Genomic DNA, 11513 nt, shown 5'->3' with positions numbered 1-11513 from the left:
TTAATGAAAGAAGAACAGCAAAGGACAGATGTACACTTACTGCTGAAATGCAGAGGTGCGGAAGTGACCAACTGTAAGACCAAGGCAACATGCTTATAAGAATTAAATATAAACACAAGCAAGAATGTCTGCATGAGTAAAGTTAACTGTGCCATTCCTCTCTGAGCACCAGGTCCCCACATCATTCAAGCTCAAATCCCTTGAGCCTTTCCAATTGCAGATTATCCCACAATTCACTTGTTTGTCCCAAAGAGTCAGGTCCTGGCAGCATCAGTGCTAACTGTCCAAGACAGGATCTCTGGGAACTTCCACCACACCAATTATACAGCCACTATCTTTGGAAATTCATTGTAAATAGTGTGCATCTTTGCTTAATCACTCCTGGACATACCTGACATCAATGGAGCCCTCTGTCTCCAGAATGTCCCCTGCCTGTTTTAAACCTCCTCAGAGTTGACCTCCCTGAACCTCAAAGTCTGAAGCTGTGCCCTGGTTTGACTTTTGGCTTTGACCCATGAATGATGCCACATTCTTTGCTCATCACAAGGCAGCAGTGTCCATCATTCTGCTTTTTCAATGTTTACTTTTTTCAGAAAGCTCTTTTGCAAAAGCAAAGTTTCAGAGTAGTCGGGGGAAAAAGAAAAATGGGTTGTACAACCTGTGGCACACCTGAGCCCTTGTGCATCCCCAGCCTTGCAACCGGGGACCTTGGAGAAGCGTGGCTACCAGCTCTGTGAACCACTGTGCTTGACTCCTGCAGGCATGGTCTCACTGCACCTGCAGAGCTGGCAGCCAGCTCTCATCCTCCACAGTCTCCAAGGGCTGAACCAAGTTCCAGCTCTTCAGGCAGAGGAGGCTGTCCCCACTGCAACTGGAGGTACCCCGGACCAAGGGTACGCCAAGGTCACTTACACCCTCTCAACAACTTGCCCAACGCTCCAAATTTCAACTATTCCTGCCATTCTGGATGATCTTCTTCCCATTTTCCCAGCCCCAGCTTTTTGGGGAGGGCCGTGCAGCACTGCTTGCTGGGCTGGAATCCATCCTTCGAAGGCTGACATTGAACGTGACTATCAGACATCAGGGCCAGCCCCATGTGTGCCATGCACAGCACCTCAAGGGAGCATTTTGAGTGGCCTCCCACCCAGCTTTGCTTGTTTCCCGCAGGAGATGTGGGGAATGCCCCACACAGGCGCTCCTGCCCTGGAGAACGAGCCGCAACCGCAGGGGAGCACCGGGCTGACAAGGACGGCGGAAGCGAGACCTGTCGTGCTGAGGGTGCGGCTGCCAAGCTCTGGCTCCCTGGGTCCGGGCCCCTACGCACACCGGTGCAGCTGTGCCCTGTCTTCGGAGACACTGGGGAGGCACATGGTGTCCCCACAGGCCACTCGTCCCCTCTGGGCTCCCCCTCCCCGGGCGGCTCGGCGCTGACAGCAGCACGGGGCTTTAACTTTCCCTGCCGGATCAAGGGCCTTCTGTAACCGTACCGCGGCCTCACACCCCTGTCCCCCGACAGCATCCGGCCACCATGTGCTCGATGGGGGCGGCGGGGCGGGGGTGTCCCTCCTCCCACCCCCGCCGAGCCCGAGCCCGAGCCCCTCAGGCCTGCTGGGCCTCCGGCTGTGGACCGGCCGGGCAAGCGGGCGCTGCACCCACGGGTCCGGCCCGGGGCGGTGAGCGGCCGCCGGCGGGGCGGGAGAGGCGGAGCGGGCGGACAAGGCGAGCAAAGACCGGAGGCGGGCGGGCAGGCAGGAAGGGAGGAGACAGCGGCGGGAGGGCGGGGAGAAGTTTATTCCCGGAGACACCTCTCCAGGGCGCGGCGGGGGAGCCGCCCCGAGCCGGCGACTGCTCGCCCCGTGAGGCTGGGACGTGCGCCGCGGCGCTGCCGCCCGGGGTTAGTCACGGCGGGGCGCCGGCCCCGAGTTCTCAGCCAGGCGAGCGCGGCGGCAGCAGTGACCAGTGTCTCTGGCGTACGGACCGAGCGCGGCCGCCTGCCTCCCGCCCACCGCTCTCTCCCTGCTTCCCTTCCCCTCTCCCGGGTGCGTGCGGACAGATAACAATGGTGGGGCGCAGCCGCCGGGCCCCCGCCCTCGCCTAGTGGAAGCGAGTGCCCCGCGGCCGCTGCTCCGCCGCCCCGCCCTGCGGCGGCCCCGGGCCGCGGACCGCGTTGCTGCCGGCGGCGGTGCCGGGAGGCGATGGTGCCTGCGCCGGGGTTAGTCTGATCGCCGCTCCCCGCCTCGCCGCCTCCGGTGCCGGCGGCGCTCCCGCGGGGCCAGCGCCCGCCGCCTCCCCTGCTCGCTCGGGCTTGCGGCCGCCTGACACAACTTGGGAGCACCTCCAGATAAACAAGAACAATTAGTGATAATAATTTAGAACAAGGCGGAGAAGCAGAAGAAGCGAGTGGATAATGTCAACCCCGAGCAGATTCAAAAAGGACAAAGAGATTATAGCGGAGTATGAAAGTCAAGTGAAAGGTAAGCGCGGGGAGGCAGCGAGGAAAGCGCCGCGGGGGCCGGGCGTCCTGCCGGCCCCTTTCCCCGGCTGCCGGGGAAAGCGCCGGCGGGCCGGCCGGTCCCAGTTGCCCGAACTTCGGGGCGGGAGGGAGCGGCGAGAGGGCGGCGGAGGCTTTCCCCCCGCAGCGCTCCGAGCGGCGCCGGTGGGTCCGAGGGGCCGGGCCGGACGGCAGCTGCGGCGGCTCTTCCACAGCCCGGCCCCGGCCGGGCACCTTCCCTTCCTCCGCCGGCTTCGGTAACGCCCGGGGGGGGAGGGAAGGGGAAAGGGAGGACAAAAAAAAAAGAAAAAGCTTGTCAATTACTGAGGCGAGAGACAATGCTAAGCCATACCCCTTTCTTGAAGCACATGGCTGGTGTCTCCCACCCTCGCCTCAGGGCTGTAGTTTTTGTGCTGGGCTGTAGAAGATGGCTAATAAAGAATTACCCTTGACTATTGAATGAGCCCATTCAGCCATCCCAGGAAGTATTTCAGCCTCGCATCGCCCGCTGTATCGCATCCAACTATTGTGCCAAGGACAGCGCCGGCAGATCCTGGCTTGAGCCAGCGGCGCTTCCAGACCCTCGAGTTTCCTCGCCTAGCGTTTTCCTTCTGGCAGTGTCTTGGGTGGAACAGAGATGGGGAAAGTAGCGCCATGGCAGTGGGGTGTGGGTCTCTTGGTGCGCATCCTTCTGAGTGCTGTCGGGGAAATTATTGCATAATATATAAATTGCAATAAATCCAGGGATGGATGTGAACGTGAAACACGGCATTTAAAAAGCTATCCGACATCTGAACTCTGTTTTTTAAAATGATGCTGGTGTGCTCTTCACATCGGTAAGGTGTTCCCTCCTTGATGCTGCCCACAATCTGCGATGTGCAGAGATGGAGCATGTCCTCATGTAGGTCCGTGGGCTTCCGGAACAGCCTTCCTGCTCCACGCAGGCATGGGCAGGGGACCTTCCCTGTGAGGCATCTGGAACAGGGTGGGAGGGACCACTCCTCAGCTGTTGAAAGATTTATTGACTTTGTGTACTTGCACAATATATTCCCCTCTCACTTGATCCTGTGATATCAATTTTTCAAGGCAATGCTTGTCGTTCTGCTGGGGTTTTTCCTCTTAAAAGTAAAGAGGTAGTTCTTGAGTTTTTTTCTTCTTAAACTTTTTGTGAAAAATACCTGTCGCTATCAAAAGTCATTTTGTGTCCAAGAAAGCATCTATATTAAAATAAGAGATCTGCCAAATAGGTGGGCAGTGAGGGGTCTGAGCTGGCAGGTGGGGCACGCTTCAAGTGTCTGTCTGACATGGGCAGGGCCAAGACACTTCTCACATAGCTGGTGTATACACTGCCATTGAGCCCTTGAAGGGTTGGCGCTTTTTCCTCTCTGTGGACATGGGTGCAGATTTGTCTTGGTCACTGAGCATAAAAAATGTTTGAGATCTTAAGCTCATTGCACAGTGTGCAGACTGTTCTTTGCCTCCTCCTAACTTGATTGTTAAAGGCTCAGGCTTTATTATCTGCAGCTACTTCCTATATATGCCAGTCTTTTCTTTTGAATAATGAAGAAAAAATGCCATGCCCTTCAGCTACATCTATTGTATTGTTTCAAAAGACACTAAAGATGACGGCATGAAGTTCTGTTGATAACCTTGCTCTCCTTTGGTGTCATGGTCCTCCATCATAATTGCAGAGAGAGGTGGCATTTGTAAATATAGCTTAATAGGAATTTTAACTTGCTTTGCTTCTTTGTGGTGGTCTGGGGTGTGTGCAGTCTGGTCCCACCCAACTGTCTTGCTGGAATTGTTGATCAGCAGCTGTTTGAAAAGGTATGCTGGGCTAGATGCTTTTTCTTTAACCAGCATCACTAGAATTGTATTTCAGATGTCAAGAACTGTCTGTGCCAAGATATAATTCTGCTTGACACCAGCTGTGATAGTATAAAAAAGCAGTGATACCACTGTGTGATACCTTGAAAATCTTTTTGATATTGAGGGTTCAAGACCTAGGAAATCAGCCCTAATTAGCCAGCAAGATAGCTTTAAAGGAATGTAAATTCAGGAAAGTCAGATCCCCATATACTGCTTGGAATTTCTTATATTAGGTTAGGAGAAAGGGTGTGGCCAAATTGCTTTTGCTGCCTGTGATTTCTGGTGTTTGCAATGGCTAGCTGATTTCTCACTGCTGATGTGTGTAGTTGCTGAAGGATGTGGACAGCTGGGCAGCAGACTGGCCCTTTGAGGTCCTCTGGACAGACGTGTGCACAGGAGTGCAGCAGCACTCCTGTATCTCCTGTACCTTGGGGTGAGATTGCACTGAGCCTGGCTTGCTGAGCATCAGCGTTGGTGCTTCAGAAACCACGCCGCTGGTGGGTGCAGCTGGAAATCCTGCCCTAAGATTATGTCTGAATGTTAATACTGAAGGAAGAGGGGCCTGCACTGTACATGCCCTGTAGGGTATGTATATGGTGCCATATTTGGAAATGAGGATTTGGTAGTGCCATTCTTCACATAGCTTTTCTACTCTTAAGTCCTCAAATAGGAAGCAGTAACAGATGTTAATTGTCGTGCCTGGTTCCTGAGTGGTATAAACTGACATCTTCTCCTTTGATTTTTAGCAGTATCACTAGATTGTCTATTGCTATAGTAGAGGTCACACAGGAGCAGCAGAAAGTCTGTAAATGTTTGTCAAATTGAAGTAAACAAGGTACTTCTGACTTGTTGGGCAGAGTATTTTATTGCACCTTTTTTTATAACATCCTTGTTCTTCAGTCTACCTTCTGTCAAGAACTATCCCAGCTGAATCAATAAGGTAAGTGTGTTTACTTCCCTGTACATTGTATAGAAAGCAGAAGAATATTTCTTAAGGATGTTTTAATACTGAAGTCAGATCTGTCTAGCTGGATACCTATACATGTTGTTTTGGGGGATGTAATAATATAATGATGGCATGGGTACCTTACTTTGTAGACATAAAGGCACCTGGAAAGTAACATAACTAATAAAATATTCCTGGTCATCCACAGGATAAGTTGTATCTGTGTTTTTCTGAAGATTGTGGTAATTTTATTTGCACTCTGAAGTCATTAGAGATAGTTTTACCAACCTTGCAGCTGGGGTGGGGGATACAACTAGAGCTAGAAAGTGGAAGGAATACTTTTTAGATGAGCAACAGACTGGTGGTATAGTTATGAGCCAAGTATTAACTTTCTGCCGTATGACCCTGTTAAATTTATAGTCAGCATGCCTTAACTCAAGCCTCAGTTGCCTGTAGTAGCCTATCTTACATTTTGTGTTCTGAGGACCAGCACTCCTTGATACTGCTGATAATGTCAAGTAGTGTCTATTGATAAAGTTATTGAGCAATTCACCCTAGTTAAGAAATACTAGAGCATCCTCTGATATCTGTGAGTGGGTGTCTTGAGATGGTAAAGGGTGAGCTGGTGAGATCTTGAATACCTGGCTCCCTTCGGAAATTTATCCTTCTGAAAAATAAGTCTCTTGTAGGAGCAAGAGGATTAGGGATATACTGCTCCAGAGCTTTTCGATCTTTCATGTTAAGCTGGCATGTTTGCCTTCTTAGGACTTGCAACTGGCCTTCCATGGGCAGGAGAAATGTGCTTTGACTAGGTAATCATTGTACTGCCTAATTATCAGGCCTTTCTCTTCAGAGAGATACTCCTTACGGTGTGAACTGTTGAGAATCATTGCAGTTTAAGTCTCAGCCTTCTTACACTACTGCATCTCCAACTGAAATGGGCTGAGGAAAGAGCTGCTTAGATCCTTCCTTTTTTCCACCTTAATTTTTCAGTTGGAATTGACCTAGTGGAAATGCAAGCCCAAAAGCAGTTTGCAGAGGAAGACACTTCCCCAAGATCAATATTTGCATGGCCTTCTTCAGAACAAAATACTCCTATTTTTCATCAGAAAGAACTTGGTAGTAGTCTGTATTACATTCCCTAACTAATTTTTATGGAAAATTAAAATTCTGAATTGTGAAACTGAATTTCAGCTTCACATTAAAACAACAACAGAAGCCTCTCTGAGAAAAGGCTGAGTTCTGAAGTACAAATTGGGCTGTTGTTTTAGTAAACTGATAGCTATTTTGAATAAAGTCTTTGTAATGAAACATTTGGTACCTTGGATGATGCCAGAATTCTTGAGGTTTATTTAAAAAAATCTGATGAATAGATGCCAGTTTTCAAAGTTCAAGTTTATCAAGTGTGGTTTAGCAGAAATTTTTCTGGTCAAAGAACTTGACCACACACAGGACTTTGTCTGATACAGAAAGGATATTGTTCTCCATGCTATTTTCCAGTTGGAGTTATATTGTCTGATGATGTTCCTTATCTTTTCCCCCACCATTTTCTCCCAGCTCTCTCATTCTTCCTTTCAGAGTACAAACACCAGTTGTCCAGGTAAACGTTAGTGAGTTTGTCCAGGCAAAGGTTATTGAATTTGTAGTTGACTATGCAATTGAAAGGGGTATCTGCAAATAAGGACAGTTCAGTCCTTATAAACAGAACAGTTTTTTGGTTGGTTTTGGGTTTTGTCTTGTTCCTTTTTTTGTTCTTTTTAGTTAACCAACATATTCAGTATTCTTACACTTCCACAGCTTTCTTGGAATGAAAACTAAGGGACTTGGTTTATTACTATGTTGTGTACCAAAGTATTTGGGTTATGGGGGTGCCCTACAAAATGCCTGCTTCCCAAAGGTCATGACTCAGGAACTTCAGAGGTTTTGGCTTCTTAGTCTTTCTATATAATTAATGAAAAAACCTCCCACCTTTTCTTCATGCCTTTTTGAAAATATGACAGTCAGGAAAGTACACTTTTTTTTTTTCCCTGGTTTGACCACACACTGTAACTGTTGTGTTCCTGCAGCACAGTGAAACTACATTATTCTACTTGAATTTAAAGGTAAATAAAGTATTGATTACTATAGCACACATGAAAAGGTAGGCAGTGAATGGATTGTCTGAACAGTGTTTCTTTCTGGCAGTATGGCGCACTCATAATGCATATTTAATGTATGTGTTTTGTCAATACAAATTTTTGTTAGTCTCTAGAATGAAGTTTTAGCTTGCCTCTGACTCTGAAGCAATTTGGAAACTTTTTATGATCACTTCTTGGGGGCTTTTTTTTTTCCAAGCATACCTTATATGCAGTTTTGCCGTTGCAGAGCAATGCTCTAAATCATGCTAAGGTCACTTAATTTCCTGCTATTATCGTTTATTGGTCAGCTTTTTATGAACTGGAGTTCTAGTTGCTAATAAAATTAAACATAGCGTTGAAGTGGCTGCAGTAAGACAGAATGGGATCCGCAGTAAGACAGAAGGGGATCCAAATTTCTTTCCATTTTCTGCTTCAGACTTCACTTGTGTTAGGTTTTGCCTTTTGTTAAAACTGGACTCCTTGTCAGTCAGAGGTGATGGATGGCAGTGCTGGTAGAAAGTGGGTCAATGCTGTTGAGATTGAATAAGAAATCCGCTCCTGACCATTACACAGCCTGTTAGAAATCACTGACCATGACTTGACAGTGCAGCGTGTCTCATCTCTGCTTTGGACAGGGATGGACACGGAGAAGAGCAAAAATGGAGCCAGGCAGGTGTCAATGCAAGCTCCTGTGTTACTTGTTCTTCCTTTTACCTTTTTTTTCCCAACTCTTCCTACATCTACCTGTCATGCTATCCCACGTCTAACCTTTCTGGTCTCCCTAGTGGAAATTGCTGCTATGTTAACTTGTATTAATCCCTATTAGAGTCTAATCTACTCTTACTGCTGGCTTTCACAGGGCAAAGTAGGCTTTGGAGAGTGGGGGTTTGTTTGTGTGTGAGTGATTAGGCTAAATGTGTAGCAGGGCTGCCTGTGCTGGGGTGCTGCCGCCTCTGCTTCCTGCAGGGTTTAGTCTTAGGCAGCATTTCCTCTGGGAGTGCTTCTCCCAGCTTGCGGTGTATGGACCTGACCCTTCCAGGGATCTGCCCCGTGCTGTCAGCTGTGTGGGCTGATGTGATTGAGTGCTGCCCATCTCTGGGGCAAGGCTGGCTGACCTTGTGCTGTGCTGCTCGGTCTGGGAGCTGTGAGTCATGAACGGCCTCTTGTTCCTGAAGTTATTTCATCTTTTCTTTCCCCACTTTTTGTCTCTTGGGCACTGTGCCACACTCCTTGAGGTTTAGGAGATTGTGGGAATATGTGTGTAGGTACATACGTATGGATGTGGAAGAAGAGCAACAGCTGAAAATTGGAGGCAGTGGTTGAAGGTGCAATGGATGGCATTGCTGCTTGTGTACCAGTAACAGGGATGAGGCTGGTGGGCTCTGCAGTAGCAGATATTGGGATGAAGGACAGAAGGCCACTGCTGAGAGCATGGGTCCATGTCTTGAGTAAGAGACAGAGCTGTCTGCACAGGAAGACTGCTTGCTGTGTATCTTTTACATTACAAAGGCTATATCTGGCACCAAAACTAAAGGAGTTGGTTATCACTGCTTTTTCCTTTGTTTCCAAGACTTAAACAACTGCAGGCTGTTCTGGCAGTTTGTGTGGTGGCTTGGTCCTGTGGGAGTGCTCTAAGACAAACAATTCACTTTGATCTGTTGTAATGGAGCCATAATCCTGAGGCACTACTTCCTCTGGAATCTACTGTTTTCTTCTGGAAGTCATCTTCTTGTAGACGTTGACGTGTGTACAGGTTAGTTACAGCCACCTGGTAGGCTAAAGATGTGTTACCTCTGCTCTGCCCACTAAGCCATCTTGTCCAGGCAAAGCACTCATATTCTCAAGCCGTTTTCAGTTAATTTCAGTTTTGTAACTGATCAAGGAAGATCTCTTTAAGAACTCCTTACCTCTCATTTTTTCTCTTCTGTCACTATTTCTCAGGCATATACCTGTATGAATTTCAAGATGCAATATTCAGTCTTGCATTGTACGACCTGCTGGAAACCTGAATTTTACCTGGAGGTGACTGATAAGTCCTGAGATTGAGATGTAATGTCATTATGAAAAATGAAGAGCATTTTGGAAATAACCCCAAGCAAATCTGATGTCCTGTTTCCTGTATGTGGGCATGGCTGTGACTTCATGTTATTCTCCTGTCTTCTCTGGAAGGTGTAAATGCTTGGTTTAGTTCGTACTTGGCACAAAAAAATAATCCCAGCTTTAGATGCATGGTAATGAGGTAGATGTTGCAGGTAGGAAGGGAAAACCTATGACATGCTGTAAGAAAATGTTGTGGAGAAAATGTATGCTTTATGATTTGACTCTTTAATAATCATATCTGTGAAATAAATTTAAGATGGTCTGTGTTATTTACTCCAAACTCTATCCAGTGCAGGACAGTGCTGTTGATCTGTCTTTAATGAAATCTCTCCTAAGGTACATGCGTTTTTTATCTGTGTTTACCTTGATCGTAGCATCGGGGGGGGGGGGGGGGGAGGGTGCTTTTTAATTAAGGTGGTGAGAAGGAAAAAATACTTTTTCTTTGTCTATTTTTCTCAAAAAATATATAGACAGAGAAAAAATACAGGTATAGACAAAGAAAAAACACTTTGTCTATTTTTCTCAAAAAGTTCAGTAGAACTTGCTTAAAAGTGTGATCATGGATTCACCAGTTAGAATATTCCTGTTAACTTTGTTTTGTTATCTATTATTGACCAATAAAACATGCTTTAGTTTCAGTTGCAACCTCCTGAGACTTTCCTTTATAGATGCAGAATTGCTGACAAGCAGGCAAGGGAGTTGTATTAGCATATCAACCAAAACATTCTTGAAATATACTGGACCTAAGTGGTTGTTTTTATTGTAAAATAGAAGTTACAAAAAGTATAATTAGAACACTTATAGTGCAGTATTTCTTGTTAGCTATATTGGGAATAAAAAGTAAATGCAGCTGGCTTACCGGATGATGACTTCCAGGAAGTAATGATTGTAACCTTTTACATAATTAGCTGTTGTGGGAAACAAAACTGACTAGAGATTCATGTAAACTATCCAGACTCCTTAACTGACTCAGTGCTTACTCATCCAAATTACTCTGCATGTAAAATCTTCTGGCAGTTTGTTGGTGCTGTCTTTTGTGGGGAGTTTTTGAGATGCTCATATTTCTTCCTGCGTGTCACAAACGGAGTGGTGCACACTTTTGGATTTTCTCAGTGTGTAAAACTAAATAAGGAGACAGGCTGATCCCCTTTCACTTTGCAGTGTGCATACTTTCATATGGGAAAAGAAAGCAGTGTCTGCTGTTTTAGCCAGTTCCAGAGTATCTGCTTCCTGAAAATCAGAGGAATCTGTTCATGTTTACAAAGTACAGAGTACACCAGAAGTCTAATAAGATTCAGTGATAGCTCTTGTATGACTCTGTTCTTTCGACAACGTGTCTTTTTTCAAACCTTGCTGTTCACTGCTTTTCCCCTCTGATTCTTTTTTAAGCAGAGAGAGGATAAACAATCTAAAGCATCAGGTCAGAGGCAAGACAAAATAAATGTTCATTCAGTACCAAGATGAGCAGGCATCTCAACTGAAAATTTCTAACTCATCAATTAAGTTACTGCTTTACACAATAATGGAGAAATTGAAATGATTGCAAGTTACTTAATTGAATTTTTAAAATATAGATCAGGATGATGATTGTGCTACTAAAACCAAGAAAAAACACCCTAAAAAAGGGGTGGTGGCTTTTGTCGTATGCTTCAATACTGGTCTCTGTTGACTAGTTGCTGTGACTAAGTTACTAGGCATAAAGTTACTTTTATTTCTTTGAAAGTATTTCTGCAGGCACTCAAAAGGCATGCTAAAAAGAAAAAGTTCTTAACCTTTATCATAGGATTCTTACTACACCAAGGTTGCTATAGGTGGTTAGACAGCACAGCTAACTCTACCTCTTGCAAATCACTGATTTGCCAACGAGTAGAAATGAAAGTGTATAAGCTCTTGTCCATAGGTGCCTTGTGTGTTTTGCAAATTGGTGTCTGCATTCTTGGCTTAAATAATACTAGTTTCTTGAGGAATCAGCTGTGTAGCAGAAAGCTAG

General features: G+C 46.3%; 1 protein-coding gene across 2 annotated transcripts in view; it reads left to right on the top strand.

Moving 5' to 3' along the window:
- The first annotated feature begins 1777 nt into the window (after window positions 1-1777).
- SRGAP1 (SLIT-ROBO Rho GTPase activating protein 1) overlaps window positions 1778-11513 on the top strand; it is a 139416-nt gene continuing 129680 nt past the window's right edge. The window contains exon 1 of one of the 2 annotated variants that reach the window (XM_054631101.2): window positions 1778-2474. In XM_054631101.2, the coding sequence (XP_054487076.2) occupies window positions 2408-2474 (67 nt within the window). In that variant the 5' untranslated portion in view covers window positions 1778-2407. The remainder of the gene's footprint in view (window positions 2475-11513) is intronic. The other variant, XM_054631102.2, reaches the window with a different exon arrangement.

The sequence above is a fragment of the Agelaius phoeniceus genome, chromosome 5 (assembly GCF_051311805.1).
Source record: "Agelaius phoeniceus isolate bAgePho1 chromosome 5, bAgePho1.hap1, whole genome shotgun sequence".
NCBI classification, from domain to species: Eukaryota; Metazoa; Chordata; class Aves; order Passeriformes; family Icteridae; genus Agelaius; species Agelaius phoeniceus.
This window is presented reverse-complemented; position numbering and strand designations above follow the sequence as displayed.